General features: G+C 31.8%; 2 protein-coding genes and 1 long non-coding RNA gene across 4 annotated transcripts; 1 reads left to right on the top strand and 2 right to left on the bottom strand.

Moving 5' to 3' along the window:
• Nucleotides 1-243: 243 nt before the first annotated feature.
• Tsp97E (Tetraspanin 97E) lies at nucleotides 244-9,701 on the bottom strand. Of its 2 annotated transcripts, XM_090120551.1 has the most exons (7): nucleotides 9,408-9,701; nucleotides 9,161-9,325; nucleotides 8,893-8,991; nucleotides 8,300-8,425; nucleotides 6,025-6,156; nucleotides 3,316-3,414; nucleotides 244-2,232 (listed from the first exon to the last, which is right to left on the bottom strand). In XM_090120551.1, the coding sequence occupies exons 1-6, from the start codon at nucleotides 9,465-9,467 to the stop codon at nucleotides 3,340-3,342; spliced, it is 657 nt and encodes a 218-aa protein (XP_089976677.1). In that variant the 5' UTR covers nucleotides 9,468-9,701; the 3' UTR covers nucleotides 244-2,232; nucleotides 3,316-3,339. The 2 variants fall into 2 exon arrangements, with proteins under 2 accessions (XP_089976677.1, XP_089976676.1); XM_090120550.1 differs by lacking the exon at nucleotides 3,316-3,414 and having other exon boundaries at nucleotides 9,408-9,700.
• Nucleotides 9,702-11,940: 2,239 nt separating this feature from the next.
• On the top strand, nucleotides 11,941-13,520 carry LOC149908975 (transmembrane protein 177). Its single transcript, XM_090120549.1, has 4 exons — nucleotides 11,941-12,233; nucleotides 12,370-12,506; nucleotides 12,583-12,674; nucleotides 12,863-13,520. Exons 1-4 carry the CDS (start codon nucleotides 12,076-12,078, stop codon nucleotides 13,427-13,429), a joined length of 954 nt encoding a protein of 317 aa, XP_089976675.1. The 5' UTR covers nucleotides 11,941-12,075; the 3' UTR covers nucleotides 13,430-13,520.
• Nucleotides 13,521-16,228: 2,708 nt separating this feature from the next.
• Nucleotides 16,229-17,012, bottom strand: LOC149908974 (uncharacterized). The gene is made up of 2 exons (XR_016458660.1): nucleotides 16,852-17,012; nucleotides 16,229-16,419 (listed from the first exon to the last, which is right to left on the bottom strand). It is a non-coding gene; the product is annotated as an uncharacterized LOC149908974 (long non-coding RNA).
• Between the last annotated feature and the right edge of the window lie 2,856 nt (nucleotides 17,013-19,868).

Genomic DNA, 19,868 nt, shown 5'->3' with positions numbered 1-19,868 from the left:
TACAGATCATAATTCAATCTAATCACGAACAACAGAACTTGTTCATTTCCTACTGCTAATCTCTGAGCTGATAATCTTGTCAGAAATTAAACATCACACCTACCTATACGCGTTATCGTTAATAATGCGAATTTTATCTTTCGTTTTCATAAAATCGATTAGATACTTAACTGAAATTGTGGCAACTAAAAGTTAAGGACAAATATGGATAAAAGGATTATTCAACTATAAATAAAAAACAAATTCAATGCATAACTCTTTAATATGATTAATTTTACACAAATATACGATATAATATGAGCATTTAGGTTGATAGTAAAACATCAAACCGTTGCAATTTCTAACTTAAATGAAAACTAATATTTCTATCTATGAAGTACCGGGATACTCGCTAACTTATGAAAATAATTCGACTTATATAAATCAGTTAAAGAAAATGACTAAAGCTTGAAAACACATTTATAAGGTGGTAAGAACATTAAAGCTATTAATTGCATTAACAGCTTACGTAAAAATTCGAGGTTGAAACCCATGAAGGGATGGATTTTTTTTGTTTGATACTACACAGTACACATTAGGCACACTTAATGTTTAAAAACAAAAATAAACTGTAGATAAATCCATGCCTACATACAATACATTAAAAATATGCACTAAATTCATCATACCATCAAAATATATAGATCACATCGACTATATTAATCATTCATTGAACAAATTAGTTTGTCGACATTTAATTTTATTATTGACTAGGAGTTCCAATGTACATTTAAATGAGTCCTAAAACTAAACACCTATTAACAATATAAATGAGAACATGTGGATAGTATGATAAAATGATATCATCTTTGACTAACTGCTATTACAGCTAGGTATAGAATTGTTTAAAATATCGTATATAGCCATGAGTTATATTTATATTGAGAGTAAACAGCAATATACTATAAATAACTATTTATTTCGATTGTACCTTTTATTAAATATAGATTTTTTTTTAATTCGATAGTTTAGACCAAGGACCGACTTCAAATGTATGTCGATAAATACGGCTATTGAACATTTAATACAAACAAGTCAATAACTGCGTTAAAAACAACCGACTTCAAACTTGCACTTGCAACATTTACAAATACAGACAAAAATGCTCATAAAATAAAAACTACTGGGCCTATCCGAATAAAATTTTTATGGGACCAATTCGACACCATCCCGCATCGAACAAAAAAAGAATCACGTAAATCGGTTCAGAAACCACGGAGTAATCGGTGTACATACATAAAAAAAAAACATACCGGCCGAATTGATAACCTCCTCCTTTTTTTGAAGTCGGTTAACAAACGCAAGGCTCTAAAAATATACATAAGTTTCTTAAGTTGGTATACGGGGAATTTCAGATTAAAAGCCACTCAAGTTATAATTACTACCATCAGACCATTGAAAAAATATCGAACACTACCAACATTTAAGTCTTAGATCGATTAATTAGATACACCGAATAAAACAATTTTTTATCCATTTCGATTTATAAGAATCCACTCAAAACACGTTTTAAAATATGTAGGTATTTGTCACTGGTTTGTTTATTTTAGTCGGGTTAATCATTAAAGCATTTATTCCCATGATCTGAGCGAAATTAAAACATATTGCAGGTAATAATTTTTAAACTATCTGATAACTTTCATGTCATTTTTTGGGAGGATTCTCATACATCCGTTATCCCTCTAACTTTTTGGGAATCTTAACTTTATTTTTATATCAATCCTTTCCATAAACAGCACGTCCGCACCGACCCAAAGAAGTTTTAGGGCAAGAAAGGCAAAAACGATTTTAGTATTTAAACATCGTAAAAAGTAAAAAGCTTGTTAATAACACTGATTCTGATTGCAAGGAAGACTGTATAGATAATTAAAACGAAGACATGGAGAAATTATACTAACACGATAACCCATAATCAGTCTAAAAAATAGATATGCACACTTCTCTACAAACTTAATCTCATTGTTGGCACTGAGCATTGTGATAAACATTACAGTCATAATTTATCGACAAAAACGGCATTCACATACACCTTGTAAAGTAAAGCTATCTAAAGGAGAAACATTTACTAGATATTCTAAGGAGCATATATCAAGTTTAATATAAATAGTTTTTCCTTGGGAACACTGCATGCGGCTCTTTGTAGTTAGGGTCGGGCTGGTTGCGATATCGTCGGGCGATCCATACGGCGAACAACTGAAAACATTCAATATCAAACATACTGGTTATTATGAGACTTTTGGATAACACGATAATGCGATTATTCAATAGGATGTATACTAAAAGTTAAAAAAAATCCTACATTTGTGTACGACCTCTAAATTAAATAAATGACCAGCTGGTAAGATGTAATGTAAACCATTAATTTGGCTTGTTTTTAAGGATTTTCTAGGATACCATTCAGATATTATTACATGCAAAGAATACCTGAAAATTATTATTACAACAGGATAACATAAACAGAATTTTCGTATTCTTGGAATAATCTTCTACAAAAAAAAATACAATATATTAATGTTAATGACGAAATAATATTGTAAACATTGACGCTATCTACGTATCGCTTATTCAAATAAGGTTAAACTGCGCACATCTACTATCTTTAAATGAGATAATATTATCAAAACATTGCGTTTCAATGAGATGAGAATTCTAGAGCTAATAATTTATCAATAACGATGTGATATAATATGGAGGAAATAAACAAAAATAAGAATAAACGTTATCTAGTTAATCAGAAGCTGACATGCATACAACAAATGTTAGTGTAAAGATAGTTAGTAGTAATTTATAAAATAGTATTTAAAATGAGATACTTAGCAAAATACGAAGAGCGCATCTAAAAGAAACACAAGATAATTCTGATAAATCTTCTGAGAAGCAACATTTTCTAATTTGCGCTATTAACATCTTTCAGTGTTATTTTTATTTTTCACATTCCCATCTGCTCAGCAAAATTATTTGTTGTGACAACAAATTCAAAATAACACGAAATATCACAACATTAACTTGACAATAATATTATCACCATAATAAACTAGATTATAATGATCGTCAGTTGTATGTTAATGTAAACATAAATCATATCATGAACAAATCCAGTAAGATGTTTATATAAACATAAAACATGAACAATTAAATAATAATCAACTAAAACCATATTTCTCATGCTACATACAATTTCTTATTAATACATGCATTTTAGTAGCAGAACTAAAAGGGTGCAAAGGCATAAAAGCGGTGCTGTTAATTATAATGCATGCCATGATACCAATCCACCTTAGATTAGTCCACAGAAACCATTCAAAGAAATGCGCTTGGGTTAGCACGCGGGTCCTTCTGATTGCGATACCTTACTGTCAACCACACACCAACAAACTGTAAACGAATCCAACATTCTGTTAACCGTAAATGTTAATCACCAATACGTAAACCAAATATCAATAAATAAGAACCATGTTTGTAGCAACGTCTTTCTTAAAACACATTATATAAATTAAAATGTTCCATTAATAATATTTGTATCACGCAATCGTAACATATTAAAATTTATCGTAATATACAAGGAAACAAGGCTTGTTTGTTCTCTTCTTTGATGAAAAACATTGGTAATTTAATGAGCATATATTTAAGAAGTATTTTTTTTAATATGAATTGTTTAACTGTAATATCAATAAATAATTGAAAAAAATGATGCTTATAAAATCTGTATGTCTCTGTATCAATCAATTTACAGAACACGTTATTTGGTGAACACGTGGTTTTTTTCACTGAGACAACGCGTTGAGGTCAAATAGTCATATTATGACACGAAACGAATTTCGCTTTTTGGTCCTTCTATAATGACTGTGATAACGCGTCGTGATCGTTTTGGGAAGTATCTTTTGTGTGTTGACCATGTTGAAGTTTGACCACAGTTGTAGCCATCGAGATAGAATGTACTACGTACTAGAGAGGCGATCGCTACTACACTCTCTTTAACACGAGCTAGAGGTAAGAATCACAAGTCTCTTTAGTCTGTGTCGGACTGTGCCCCCCGCTTGCCGCGTCAACACGTGTTATTGCTCTGTTCAAAATGCCTTCGTGTTTGCTTAGATATTGTTTTAACAGTTCCCATAATACAAACAAAGCCCGAGGAGTGACTTTTCACCAGTAAGTTTCCTTATTATGAGTAAGTCATGCATTTTACTAATATTGTTATCAATTTGCGAAAAATCACCACGCGTTCTGCGTTTCGCGCCATTTTTCATAGACTAACTAGCACAGACGTGACACTATCGATGAGTCTGTTAAAAAAATGTAACTGGATTTTTTTAACTATGTATATACAATATCTTAGTAGATAAGTAATATCTTCCTAGTGGAAAGATTACCGTGGTGTAGTACCTAAATATTTATACTTTTACCCGACTACGCAAAGTAAAACGGTAGGTTATATTAAGTAATATTTATTTATTTACCTATTTTTATTTATTAAAAAAAGCCTAATCAATAGTTGTTCCAATAGGATTTATAAATTATTATGCACAACAATTACAAATAAACACAACATTCACAGAAACTAATACAGTAAAAGTTCCTTAATCGCGCTTCCTTTATTCGTGTTTTCACTATTCGCGGATTAAAAAAATGCGACCCAATTTCTATATTCACGACTAAAATTTTTTTTTATTCGCGGATTTAATAAGTACATACATAATAATAAAATTATTCCAATAGGTATCTTACCCAATATCCTTGTCAAATGGACTAATAAGAAAGTAAAATAGATCTTATAACAAGTTTGCCTAAAGTACATAATATTATGTTCTTAAATGATATCGCAGAGGCCTTTGACACAAGCCGCCTTTGTCGCAAGCCACCTCTGCAGCGATTGATGTTTTTGAGAATGTAAATAAACAGAATGGAAGCAACCTTATAACTCAATAAATAAAGTATATTTTTAAATGTAAGTAGTTCCGTTTATAGTAAAGTTACAAAAATTGTGATCGAGTAAGGGGGCGTCCATAAATTACGTGAGGTGTTTTTTAAAATTTTCTGCACCTCCCTCCCCCCCTGGTGAGATGTCGTGAGAATTTATTCAACCCCTCCCCCATCCTCGAATCTCGCGTGAGATTTTTCAAAATGTGAGTTTCTTATACGTAAACGCCATCAACATTGAATCATCGTATCCATTTAAATTACATCATGAAGCAAAAACTGATAAAACTATTGATTACTACACAAAACGACAAAAGCTTAATAAATTGATATTATTTAAAGGAAATTAAAATACATAGTTTAATATAAAATCCTCGTTTTATTAATTCCCTAGTATCAGTACCACCAGATAGTACCGAGTAAACAGATTGCACAATGTGTCGCATCTGCACGCATTGCTTAATCTTTGAACTTGAAGCCACGCCTCGCTCGTTCCACACGTACCCCACCACATCGGCCGCGCGCAATGTTTTTGTTTGGAATAACCCCTCTAGTAATATATCTCGATGGTTGTAGCTGATTTTTCGATCAACAAGCGATTACATTCTTTCGGGTTTAATTACGTAATAATGCTGTGCCCACAAGCTAAGGTTCAATAATGTTATTTTATTTAGTGTTACATATTTACTTTGTAAACACCATCTCCATACTGTTCCCTAGTTCCTTGTTATCCACTTTATTATGCCCCAATTTAATTTGATTTTGTAAATTTGTATCAAGAGGTATGCCATTTTTAGCAAAGGATAGTGCATAGTCATTACTCATTAATAGCTTCATCTTTATGATTAATCTAGTACTTACTACATAAGATAATAATTAGTCACATAGAAATTTAGTTAGTTACAAACAGAAAATGTTATTTACTTTTTTAGTAGTCAACACCATGAATTACTGCTTTTAAAATAGCAAATGAGGTCAGAAGAATTCTATATTGTGTAGGATAGAAATAACTAAGAAATCATAGAAGATATTTACATAGAAGATATTTAAGAATACTTTTTATGTTACCTCAGTAAAGCTGAAGAACAATCCAATACCACCACAAAGTTTGAATGCATAGTCAATTGTTTCCTTTAATTTCTCCATACATGGTTGGCATCTACAATCATCTGTGACTGACCAACCATTGCAGCAAATTTTCTGTAAATTAAAATTCATAATATATATTAGTGTCCGACCGAACTTTCGGTTTCGGTTTCGGTTTCGGCCGAGTTTCGGCCAAAAATCAAGTTTCAGCCGCAGTTTCGGTTTCGGCCAAAATCGGCCGAAACTTTTGCCGAAACCGAAACTTATTTCGCAAGTTCAGTGAACTTAGTTCACACACGTTGTGACACACGTTCACGCTCGCCTAACTTCGTTTTCCTCGGCAACGCTTTGACGGACGCTGTCAAAGCGTTGGTTGACCCACGCTGGTGGAAACAATTTTTGATTATCTATGTTGAGATTGGAACTGGGTGTAATAGTAATTAATAATTATTATTTTTATATAAGAGGTACCTTAAAGAGACTGATTATTCTTCTAAGTACAAATACCAATCCAAAGTATTAAAGACTCTTTAATAAAGAGAAAGATCTCAAAATACCAAAACTTAGTATTAAAAGTAACAGTAACAATTACTGATTTGATTTAGATGACTGATTTAACTGAGAACTTAATTTGAAAAAATAATAAAAATTAAAATTGTTATTATTAATATTTTAAAAATACTATTTTTTTATTTTATATTAAATAAATGATTACAATAAATTTAATATACTGTGTTTTCATTTCATGCCCTAATTAAGGCAAAATAATAGGTAAAATGCACCAAAGTTCAGTATTTTTAGAAATTTCATACTTGACCACGTGAGTTTCGGTTTCGGTTTCGGTTTCGGCCGAAACTGAAGCCACGGCCGAACATTCGGTTTCGGTTTCGGTTTCGGCCTGGAAACCAGTTTCGGTCGGACACTAATATATATGTTGCCGTCATCTGATCAATATTACTATTTGATTGAATGACTAGTGCATTCATTGAATTATGACATTAAATTCATAAATGCTAATTTGTACATTTATAAAGATTAGATCTTTGTTAATTCTTGTAAGGCCAAGCGCGCACCACGATTTTAATTTTTGCGACACGATTTCAAAATCGCGCTGTAGAAAATCGCAGAGAGTACGGTGCGCGCACAGCGATAATTTAATATCGATCATTACTCACTTCATCATTGATTTCGTACAATTTGCTTGTCTTTATTTACTACTTCGGAGGATAAGAAAAAAAAAAGAAAATTCGTCAATATTGGACTCATCCTTTTACAGCAGATAGAATTGTCAATGGTTTCTTTTATCAGAAATACAATGAACTTCGGATGTATCACAAATTTGAATTGATTTTAATAAAATAAAATTAAAAAGACATAATATAAAATGTATATCTAATGAAAAATGTATTTGCATGTCGTTGAATAACGGCTAAACATGCTGAAATAATGTATCTTATTCTTAACACCTATGTATACCATGTTTACTTGCAAATAAATGATTTATTTATTTATTTATTTATTTAAAAAATTCTTTGGCTATTATAGAATGAAAATTCCGCCAAAAGGCCGCCCATTGCGCTTTTTTTTATTATTGTAACCTTTATGTACTTAGTTATATTTTGTTTCTTGCACAATAAAGTGTTAAATAAATTCAAACTTTTGACAGATTACTGAGTTCATGTTTACCAAACAGTACCTACCTATATAACTACGATGTTTACTGTTGGACAGACGAAACACAAGTGAAGTGCCGGCCGGGCCCGAGTGTGCGATTTTATTATCGCAGTGCGCGCGGTACCATACAATTTCATATTCTGCATTTGATTTTCGCGACAATCGCGTCGCGAGCAATCGCAGCAAAATGTGACAAATCACAATTTTAAAATCGCTGTGATTATTTAATCGCATGTGCGCGCATTGCCATAGTAACTCATACGTTGTATTTCTGCGATAAAATAATCACGCTGCAGAAAGTCGTGGTGCGCGCTTGCTCTAATAGATGCATTTGCCAACAACAGACATACTGACAGATGTTTGTTTTATGAAAAAGAACTACATTTTTTGTGCTTAATTTTTAAGAAAAATATCATATATATATTTTTTTTACATTTAAGTATGTACATAATTTAAAATATGACTACAAGATAATTTGTCAGTTTTTATTAAGGCTATATTTGAACAGTTGGTTTGTAGGTTTTCACGATTACATAAAGCGTTTGATAACAAATGTTATATATAAACATGAAATATTCCTTACATCAACAACATCACAAGTAGGATAATCCACAGTTGTATTTGGTGCAATGGTCCTGCTCTTGAAACTGCAGCACTGGAACCTTTCTTGCACCTGTGCCTTCATATCCAGATCAACTGTGTTCCATCCCTGCAAAAATAACATGTTAATTGAATAATCACTACATAGTATAAAACAAAGTCACTTTCTCTGTCCCTATGTATGCTTGAATCTTTAAAACTATGCAACGGATTTTGATGCGGTTTTTTTATTAGATAGTGGTTCTTGAGGAAGTTTTAGAATATGTATACTTTGTTAAGTTTCCCACAAAGTGGGCGAAGCCGCGGGCAGAAAGTTAGTTTAACGTAAAATAACCAGCATAGTGCTTTAGTTCTTAGCACAAAATATAAATGGATCTCATAACAGTAACTGTTGACCTTCTTAAAAACTTTCAACATATGTAATGCTCCGCTAAGTGCAGTGAATTGAGTAACTGCCTTTTTCATCCAAAAAGTGTAGCAATAACCATATGCTGGTATGATCATATATAAATAACACATCTCTTGACCCAATTAGTTATTGAAATAAAAGTAGATAATAAAGATTTAAAAAAATACCTGTTGTGCAAGCATCTCTTGCTGATCAGAATTCACTCCAAGGCAGGCGCAAGCTATAGAAAATTGGACTAAAAAGAGAAGGAACAAAATCACCATATACTGATACAACATTAAGGAAATTAGTATTTGTGTATAATATATTATGTTTATATATAAATCACAGTGCAAGGCAAGATATGGATTTCCTGTTGCTAATAATATATATAAATGTTTATGCTAATACTTAGCTATAATATTTTTTATTTATTTTTTCATAATTAAAGGATACAAAGAAGAGCATAACTTGATGATGCTTTACAGCTCCAGCTAATCCCAACAATGATATCAATATCAGTAAAATGCCACAAGCCATTATGCCTCCAACTATAGGCAAAGTTGTGAGGGAAGAGGCTTGCCCATACACAGCCACTGATATAAGTATGGAAGCTACGACCTAAAAAATTCAAATTATTAACAAGAATGTATCTTAAATAATCTAAACATACAAATTAGTTATAATTCTAATTCTTACTTACCACATAAAGTATATTCAATGCTATTAAAGCATTTTTAGAACAAGTAAACCCACCACACATTTTGAACTTGACTTTCACTTAATTAAACAATAACTTTTGCTCTCCTTTGTTAGATCACATATAAAATGAAATAGAGGTGATAAAAAACATACTCTGTAGCAACTGCCAGAAATAATTTTATTACGCAGCGAAACAAAGACGTCTATCTTTTAATTCAATTGTTTTATTGATTAGCTATAGATCAATATTATCCAAATTCTTTGAAATATTATAACACAACAATCACTTGCCTTGTAATTCACAAAAGCAAATTTGACAAAATTAAACTTACAGCTGATTGACAGATGTCGGTTAGTGATGTGACATGTAATCTTTGATCTATCTAGACGTTTGTAAAAATACCGGTTTTTGTGCAGATTTTGAATGCGTACAGAAGTGGTACCACAGAGTGGTACTGAACAAGAAGACATTGCCGATATCTATACTCTTCTTCATCTTCTTTTTTGTTTATATGCGAATGATGATTCCTATCATTCTCAGGAGACAAACTTGTAATGGCATCACCATTAAATTAGAAACGTATTGGCGTCTAAAAATGGCATTTATTAATATTTACGTAGCTTTATGCCATTAAAATGATATTCCGTTGGAATTATAACAATTCTTAACATTTACGAGAAATTATTTCAATCTGACTTTACGTTTACGTCTTGCAAAACACATCGTTGCATTTATCGACTAGTGCGGAAAGTATTGATAAACAAAATAAGTCGATTATGGAAATGAGTACATATTTTTAAAACCGATAAATCAAACCAAATAGTGAGACTATACCTGAAAAATATTCATTTACTTATGATAACATAACTTTTTCAGACAAATTAAAATATATATTATGACGGGAGAAGGGCCCAAAGGCTATTTTTAAAAATAGTGACGTCAGCAATTCTGACGTCATCATCATCAGAGCAGGCGCTCATACTCGAAGTAGGACGCCCGTAGGTATTTTACTGCCCTTTTCATTTATATATTAAATACTAGCGGTCCGCCCCGGCTTCGCCCGTGGTACATGTTTACGTTTTCTCTACATAAAAACCATCCTCGTACTTCAAGGAATATAATAAAAAAAGAATTATCGAAATCGGTTCAGCCGTTCTCGAGTTATGCGCTTACCAACACATTTTGCGATTCATTTTTATATATAAGATTTATATATGGCCGTATTTTACGGCCGGCGCGTGAATGTGCTCTGTGCCGTCGGGCGCTCGTTAGTGGACAGACCTCAGAGGAATAAAGACAGACTATAACGATCTCGCTCTTTCAAGGAAGGTCATTTTATTTAATAGTGGTTACATCTATAGGTGTATAATCGGCGGTTATGTGTATCCGGTCGAAATAAATTTGAAGGTTATGTTCTGCCGTATTATTATCAGTGTTTCCACTAGAATGATTTCCTTTCCCCACACGGCAATTCAGATTTCCCCTTCTACGGAATTTTTTCCCCTCAAAAATTATTTTGCTGTAGTTTTGACACCACACACCCCACCTAAAATTTATCTTTTATTTATCGTTCTTCTTCAATAGTCTGCTGTGTTAATATTATTATTTACACAAAATTCGTCAACAAAATCAAAATTTGTTGACTTTGCACATTACTACTATTATTTTGATATATCAATTTCCTTACGTTGGTAGCAGAGCTACAGACTACTAGAGCTACGAGAGCTACATCTAACAGAGCTGGACAAGGAATGGAGAAATCAAAGTCTCCTTGCCGATATGGACTGTAATGATTCCATCGATACGGTAAGCTATTGGAAAAAAATGTTTGAAAAAAAAATGTTGACAGCAGATGCAAATTCCTTCATTTGCCAATTTTGGTGAACTATTTTATGTCACTGCCTTTTTCCAATGCTGCTGTTGAACGATTATTTAGTGATCTAAAAAATATCAAAACAGATAAACGCAATAGGCTCGATAATGAAACGGTTGCATCAATCCTTTGTGTAAAATCTGGCTTGAAACGAACGAGAACAACTTCTGTACAACTAATGAAAAATCAGTTGGAAATACCACAACTCAAGTTTGTGCAGTCAAATGCAACGTTAAGCCAATCGAAAAACATTAGACTTAGCATGAATAAAGTATAACAAAACGATTTGTGTTTTATTTACTAACTGACCAGAAATAAAATAAAAACTTAGAGTTGTATACTAATTTTTTATTTCAAATCAACTCTGTCAGCGCATACATTTTGGCACAGAATAATATTTTAGGCCTCAAAAAAAATTGAAATAAGGGTAATTATTATACGCCAACTGCTTATGTTGTCGCTTGTCGCAGTTTCTTTTTTACGATAACACACTAGTCCACGGCAGAGTCCATAAATAATAACTTCCGAAAGGATTTATCTACGATTTCCCGCAATTTCCCCTTTTATAGTCTTTCCCCTTTTCTTTCCCCTCTTGACGCTAATTTCCCCTTAAAAGGGGAATTTCCCCTCAATGTGGAAACACTGATTATTATAGTACTCTTTGGTTATGTTGTTATGTCACTTGTCAGAGAATAATATATAAATTATAAACAAGGGGGATAAAAATTAAAATTTGATATATATTTTCAACCAAATATCTACTTCAGACTTATTTACAATTAAGAATATTTTATAATGACGACACGAAAACCTATATCCTGGTTTTTAACTGAACAAGGACGAAGATTTTCATTTGCAATTGTTACCGGAACAGGCATAGCACTCACTGCCGTAAGATATACTCCACATACATTTTTTATAGATAAATACAGAGATTACGTTCGTTACTACAGGTAAATAATTAGGAAGGATTCTGTTCATTTACTTCCATTCTGTGTTCAGCTGTGAATATTATCTAGTTGTCATTGTATTTTACAACCTACATATTAAAAAATCAAAAACTAATCCACAAAATAATTCTTTTTTTAGTGCAGGAAAACCGGTTGAACTTAGTGAACCACTTCAGCAAAGGTTTAATAAATGCCTTGATATTCTCAATTTGTCTGATGTTCATAGAAGTATTGTGAAACCTTTTAGTGTATATGGATTTGATTTATTTCATGCTGGTATGGTGTTTCATTTTAAAAACCTAATGTTATTTCATTGTCTTTACAAATATATGATTTAAATATTCCATTACAGGAAGCACTTCTTCCAAATTTGGGGCACAAATTGGAATACCAGTAAATTTTAATTATAAGTCACATGAAGACATTGAGAAAGACAATGTGCTGGTAAATAATATCCTTAATTTTTTCCCTTGAATTTTAAAAATTAATAAAAAAAAATTTGGCTCTGAAACATCAATTGAATTTTTGTATATGTTCTTGTGTAGTCTTGAATCCTTGATAATATCAATTATCATTATCGCAATTTGCTATTAGCTTTGACATAACTTAAGTTTGAAATTCATACATTTCAGGTTAATCAAAAAAAGATAGAATTAACAACAGAAGTAGGAAGTAAATTAAGTGAAGCTTTAATTTTACCTGAAAAAGTTCAAGAGTTTGCAATATGTAGGGAAATATTAATGACACATAATAGCAAAATTATGTTTGATTCTGCATATCCATTTACAACTATTTTCTTTGTTTATAACCTTTCATCATATTTGAATAGAAGGCTCAATTTATATGCTGCACCAACTGCTTTACGAAGTATCATGTATTCAATAACTGGGCTTTTTGGAGTAGGTATATATTTCCTATTTAAAGATATGACTGAAGTACATTATGAAGCCAGAACTGATGAAGCCCTTGCTGAGCTAGGCCCAGATTTTATAGAGACTGGAATTATATTCTATGAAAAACTATTAGCAAGGAATCAGGCTTTGAGAGAATTAATGGGTTCTGAAGGTGAGAGCAAGTACACTACATTTGGAAATGAAAATTATGGTATACGTCAGCCACATATTGCATTGGTTCACAGGAAACAATTTTTTGAAAATATGTTGAAAGAGCATAAAAGCGAGAGTTCAGATGATAAATAACTGTCTGTTACTTGTATATTCATTATTAGTCACTAGAATATTATAATGAACCTAATTTTTAATAAAAATGGTTATGTAAGTTTACCAAGTATTTCTGTTTATATTTTTATTTTATAACTACTTATCCCGCTAACGGTCCGCCCGGCCCCGGCTTCGCCCGTGGTACATACAGTGTAAACTCTATATAACGACACTCCATTTAACGTCAAACTCCGTATAACGTCAAGATTTCTCGACTTTGGTTGGTTTATATTGTTGTCTATACAATAATACACTCCATATAGCATCACGCTCACTCTAATTAACGACCACAATAAGACATTAACACTAGGAACTAGGGCTAGGAAGTACTGACTAAGTTGCCGAAATCAATGAAAATGTAGTTGTGTACATTATTTTTTACTGACATACCGAAGATTCTCAGAAATGCAGTCGTAGAAAAATAAAGAAAAATTTTGCATGACGAAGAAAATGGACTATCTGCCAAAAAATTTAAGAAACCTCAATATGAAGACCTTGATCAAGCGATGATAACATGGTTTCATAGGCAATGTCAAAATAATATTCCTGTCTCGGGACCAATCATGCAATTTTCCCTTTCTCTCCATTTAACGACCACTCTCTATAACGTCGAAAAATGCACGGTCCCTTAAAGTGACGTTATATAGAGTTTACACTGTATTTACGTTTTCTCTACTTAAGAACCATCCTCGTACTTCAAGAAATATAATAAAAAAAGAATTATCAAAATCGGTCGACCCGTTCACGCGTGATGCCGTGACAACGCGAAACGGATTACATTTTTATATACATATACTAGCGGTCCGCCGCGGCTTCGCCCGTGGTACCTACATGTTTAAACTATCCTATCTCTCAAGTTGGATCGAACTGCACATGGTGTGCGAATTTTATTATAATCGGTTTAATAAGTGGTTTAGGAGTCCATTGAGGACAAACATTGTGACACGAGATTTATATACATATATTAAGATGTAGATATTTGAACATAACACTAGAACGCAGTGATTATATCCTCTTTGCATAACACATATTAATCTCTTATATATAAAATTCTCGTGTCACAATGTTAGTCTGCATACTCCTCCGAAACGGGTGGACCGATTCTCATGAAATTTTCTGTGCATATCGGGTAAGTCTGAGAATCGGCCAAAATCTATTTTTCATATGAACCACGGGCGAAGCCGGGGCGGGCCGCTAGTATTATATAATGTGTCGGCGCAACGACGTTATACGACTACCCTCAAACTACTAAATAATTATAACTAGCTAAAGTTTACTTTGATCTTTTTAAATAAGTGGTTGATTGATGTAATGAAATAATTAAATTAACGAAATAATTAATGTTTGTTAAAAATGATAAAAATTCATTGTAAAAATTCGAGTGGCAACATTCAAACTAATTCTTGTGAGTTCATGGTTCGCTTTTAAGAATTGCTTTTTGACAGCTCGACCATACGACATACCAGAAGTGATGTTCAAAAGATTATCGATTGTGATACCATTTCAATTATAAATTCAAAATATTATCATAAATCGAATCAGGTACGTAAATAATAATTACAACGTAAACGTACTAATAAGATATGTAATAATAAGACCACATATCTATGCATTGTATGTTAAAACTAAACTAAACTAATATTTTATTATTTATTGGTTTCTATCTTACAATTTGGTTGTCTTTACGTTTAAATTATATAACATAATAGAAGAGTTTTTCTGTATCGAATATATTTTACAGAGTATTTCTATCGATTATTATAATCTATCGACCCATCATTGAATAATTCCGTGTAGACATCACTAAGTGGGCGGGACCTGTCCATGAAGTACGATAATTATTTGTATGACACTTTAACCTCAGAGGAATAAACCTATAGAGTACTTGTATCGAGCGTATACAATTTACATATATTTGTTTCTTTCTATCTAAAGAAAACGTCGTAAGAAAGAATGAGATAGCTATAGACTACAAGCTACGTTTCAACATAGTCATGGCACCATTTTTACTATAGGTACGTATTTAGATAGATAGAAGGTGATAGTGATGGGATGTGCTTCAATCGATAAAATCGTGAATGCATTTTGCATTTACGGTTTCGTGAAATAATAAATAATAAAAAAAAAAACAAAATTAATCATAAATTTCAGTTGAATACATTATTTGTTTAATCCTACGAATATAATAAATGCGAAATTATGCGAGAATGGATAACTTTCTCTTTCACTACTGAACCGATTACAATGAAATTTTGTACATACACACATAGGATAGGTTTTATATCGGAAATCCCACGTGAACGGGAACTGTGCGGGATTTTCTTTAAAAACGCGGGCGGAAAGCTAGTATATTTTAAAATAAATTTTAAAACTTGAAATATAACTACATAATTTAAAATAAAGATCAATAAAGTTAAAGGAGTGAGGAGAAAGGCACAGTCAGCATGAATTTTAACAAGTTCATAAAAGGACAGTTTTAAAGAAAACATTTTCCTTACATCCTACTAATAAAGCGAAAGTTTGTGAGGATGGATGTTTGTTACTCTTTCACGCGAATACTACTAAACCGATTACAATGAAATTTGGAAAAATTACTTTTGATCCCGTAAATCCCACAGGAATGGGAACTATGCGGGTTTTTCTTTGAAAACGCAATTAAGTATGTATTTCAATAGTAGTTTCTCATCTATGAGAACTGTCATTTAATCAACCGTTTAATTTTCACATAGTTACACATTTATAGTAAATGTGTAAAAAAATTTCCAAATAAAAATTCACTCACACACAAATGTATTTATTATCTAAAGGAACAAAAAAAAACGTAAGCGTAAGATTGCACAATTCTTCTAGAGTATCCATCTTGATAACACGCAGGCTCGAAATGCAGTGAACACAATCTAGCAAATTTCGACGGCGTCCAATCTACACGTCTCATGTTTTATACCCATTTCTTATTTAGCTCTGGAAATCTAAAACAAAATGAATTTATTAATAATCTAAAAGAGAAACAACAAACTAAACAGATAAGTAAAATAAAACAACCACGTGGTATTTTTTATTTTCCTGCTGTAGAAAATATACATCAATTATTTGCTACAACAACTACATATAAATCTGATATAAGAAACAAAATAAATAAATCAACGTTAATATGAAATAGATTTTTTGTCATAAATCGATAATATACGCTAGATGTGTTACAACACTACGGTGGTAAACAAAATGCCAAACTTGATAATATTGTGACATTTTTTAAAAATTATTTAATTCTTTTGTATTCCACAACCCCATAAAGTGGGTAAATGTTACAGTTACAACATAAACTTATAAAAAAGCGCTTGATATAACCTTCAAATAGGGTTAGAACATAAATATTTATCAATTTGCTGAAAATCACTTACCGATGGAAAGATATTTTTTCATTGTTTTCATCCAAAACTCCCATTCGACTAGTAATAGCCGGTAGCTAAACATACAATAGTCATTTTAGCACACTGACAAATAAAAAGAAACACTATACACTTTATATTTTCTAAATATTTCGTTAAAAACACTTGACGCACCGAGAAGTGGAAGAGCTGGAAGGCAAACAAAACATAGCCGGCGCGCTACGTTTGAAGACAGTGCAGATACTCTATCGCTATCTCAATCTGACTTATGCTGTTATTGACTAAGAGTAAGTAGATTAGAAAATATGTATTTTGTTCTGTCTCAATATAAGAACTCTATAGGAGCTCAGAGGAATAAACCTATAGAGTTCTTATAATGAGACAGAACAAAATACATATTTTCTAATCTACTTACTCTTAGTCAATAACAGCATAAGTCAGATTGAGATAGCGATAGAGTATCTGCACTGTCTTCAAACGTAGCGCGCCGGCTAAGTTTTGTTTGCCTTCCAGCTGGAGGTCTCGGTGCGTCAAGTGTTTTTAACGAAATATTTAGAAAATATAAAGTGTTTAGTGTTTCTTTTTATTTGTCAGTGTGCTAAAATGACTATTGTATGTTTAGCTACCGGCTATTACTAGTCGAATGGGAGTTTTGGATGAAAACAATGAAGAAATATCTTTCCATCGGTAAGTGATTTTCAGCAAATTGATAAATATTTATGTTCTAACCCTATTTGAAGGTTTTATCAAGCGCTTTTTTATAAGTTTATGTTGTAACTGTAACATTTACCCACTTTATGGGGTTGTGGAATACAAAAGAATTAAATAATTTTTAAAAAATGTCACAATATTATCACGTTTGGCATTTTGTTTACCACCGTAGTGTTGTAACACATCTAGCGTATATTATCGATTTATGACAAAAAATCTATTTCATATTAACGTTGATTTATTTATTTTGTTTCTTATATCAGATTTATATGTAGTTGTTGTAGCAAATAATAGATGTAAATTTTCTACAGCAGGAAAATAAAAAATACCACGTGGTTGTTTTATTTGACTTATCTGTTTAGTTTGTTGTTTCTCTTTTAGATTATTAATAAATTCATTTTGTTTTAGATTTCCAGAGCTAAATAAAAAATGGGTATAAAACATGAGACGTGTAGATTGGACGCCGTCGAAATTTGCTAGATTGTGTTCACTGCATTTCGAGCCTGCGTGTTATCAAGATGGATACTCTAGAAGAATTGTGCAATCTTACGCTTACGTTTTTTTTTTGTTCCTTTAGATAATAAATACATTTGTGTGTGAGTGAATTTTTATTTGGAATTTTTTTACACATTTAGGTACTTTAAATGTGTAACTATGAGAAAATTAAACGGTTGATTAAATGACAGTTCCCATAGATGAGAAACTACTATTGAAATACATACTTATTATACATGCGTTTTCAAAGAAAAACCCGCATAGTTCCCATTCCTGTGGGATTTACGGGATCAAAAGTAATTTTTCCAAATTTCATTGTAATCGGTTTAGTAGTATTCGCGTGAAAGAGTAACAAACATCCATCCTCACAAACTTTCGCTTTATTAGTAGGATGTAAGGAAAATGTTTTCTTTAAGACTGTCCTTTTATGAACTTGTTAAAATTCATGCTGACTGTGCCTTTCTCCTCACTCCTTTAACTTTATTGATCTTTATTTTAAATTAGTTACATTTCAAGTTTTAAAATTTATTTTAAAATATACTAGCTTTCCGCCCGCGTTTTTAAAGAAAATCCCGCACAGTTCCCGTTCACGTGGGATTTCCGGTATAAAACCTATCCTATGTGTGTATGTACAAAATTTCATTGTAATCGGTTCAGCAGTGAAAGAGAAAGTTATCCATTCTCGCATAATTTCGCATTTATTATATTCGTAGGATTAAACAAATAATGTATTCAACTGAAATTTATGATTAATTTTGTTTTTTTTTTATTATTTATTATTTCACGAAACCGAAAATGCAAAATGCATTCACGATTTTATCGATGGAAGCACATCCCATCACTATCACCTTCTATCTATCTAAATACGTACCTATAGTAAAAATGGTGCCATGCTCAGAGGAATAAACCCTCAGAGGAATAAACCTATAGAGTTCTTATATTGAGACAGAACAAAATACATATTTTCTAATCTACTTACTCTTAGTCAATAACAGCATAAGTCAGATTGAGATAGCGATAGAGTATCTGCACTGTCTTCAAACGTAGCGCGCCGGCAGTCAGTTTGTTTTCCAACCAGCTGGTGGGCTCAGTGCGTCAAGTGTTTTTAACGAAATATTTAGAAAATATAAAGTGTATAGTGTTTCTTTTTATTTGTCAGTGTGCTAAAATGACTATTGTATGTTTAGCTACCAGCTATTACTAGTCGAATGGGAGTTTTGGATGAAAACAATGAAAAAATATCTTTCCATCGGTAAGTGATTTTCAGCAAATTGATAAATATTTATGTTCTAACCCTATTTGAAGGTTATATCAAGCGCTTTTTTATAAGTTTATGTTGTAACTGTAACATTTACCCACTTTATGGGGTTGTGGAATACAAAAGAATTAAATAATTTTTAAAAAATGTCACAATATTATCAAGTTTGGCATTTTGTTTACCACCGTAGTGTTGTAACACATCTAGCGTATATTATCGATTTATGACAAAAAATCTATTTCATATTAACGTTGATTTATTTATTTTGTTTCTTATATCAGATTTATATGTAGTTGTTGTAGCAAATAATTGATGTATATTTTCTACAGCAGGAAAATAAAAAATACCACGTGGTTGTTTTATTTTACTTATCTGTTTAGTTTGTTGTTTCTCTTTTAGATTATTAATAAATTCATTTTGTTTTAGATTTCCAGAGCTAAATAAGAAATGGGTATAAAACATGAGACGTGTAGATTGGACGCCGTCGAAATTTGCTAGATTGTGTTCACTGCATTTCGAACCTGCGTGTTATCAAGATGGATACTCTAGAAGAATTGTGCAATCT

This window comes from Colias eurytheme, chromosome 4, assembly GCF_061535395.1.
Source record: "Colias eurytheme isolate Ceu_HAF_F1 chromosome 4, ilColEury1 Martin Lab GWU primary, whole genome shotgun sequence".
NCBI lineage: Eukaryota > Metazoa > Arthropoda > Insecta > Lepidoptera > Pieridae > Colias > Colias eurytheme.
This window is presented reverse-complemented; position numbering and strand designations above follow the sequence as displayed.

Coding starts and splice junctions, on each gene's coding strand:
- LOC149908975 (XM_090120549.1), top strand. CDS start 12,076: ATGACGACACGAAAACCTATATCCTGGTTTTTAACTGAACAAGGACGA. Junction 12,234..12,369: donor GATTACGTTCGTTACTACAG/GTAAATAATTAG, acceptor TTCTTTTTTTAG/TGCAGGAAAACCGGTTGAAC. Junction 12,507..12,582: donor ATTTGATTTATTTCATGCTG/GTATGGTGTTTC, acceptor ATTCCATTACAG/GAAGCACTTCTTCCAAATTT.
- Tsp97E (XM_090120550.1), bottom strand. CDS start 9,467: ATGTGTGGTGGGTTTACTTGTTCTAAAAATGCTTTAATAGCATTGAAT. Junction 8,992..9,160: donor ATCAAGTTATGCTCTTCTTT/GTATCCTTTAAT, acceptor ATGTTGTATCAG/TATATGGTGATTTTGTTCCT. Junction 2,233..6,024: donor TGTTCTTCAGCTTTACTGAG/GTAACATAAAAA, acceptor GAATGTTTTCAG/TTGTTCGCCGTATGGATCGC.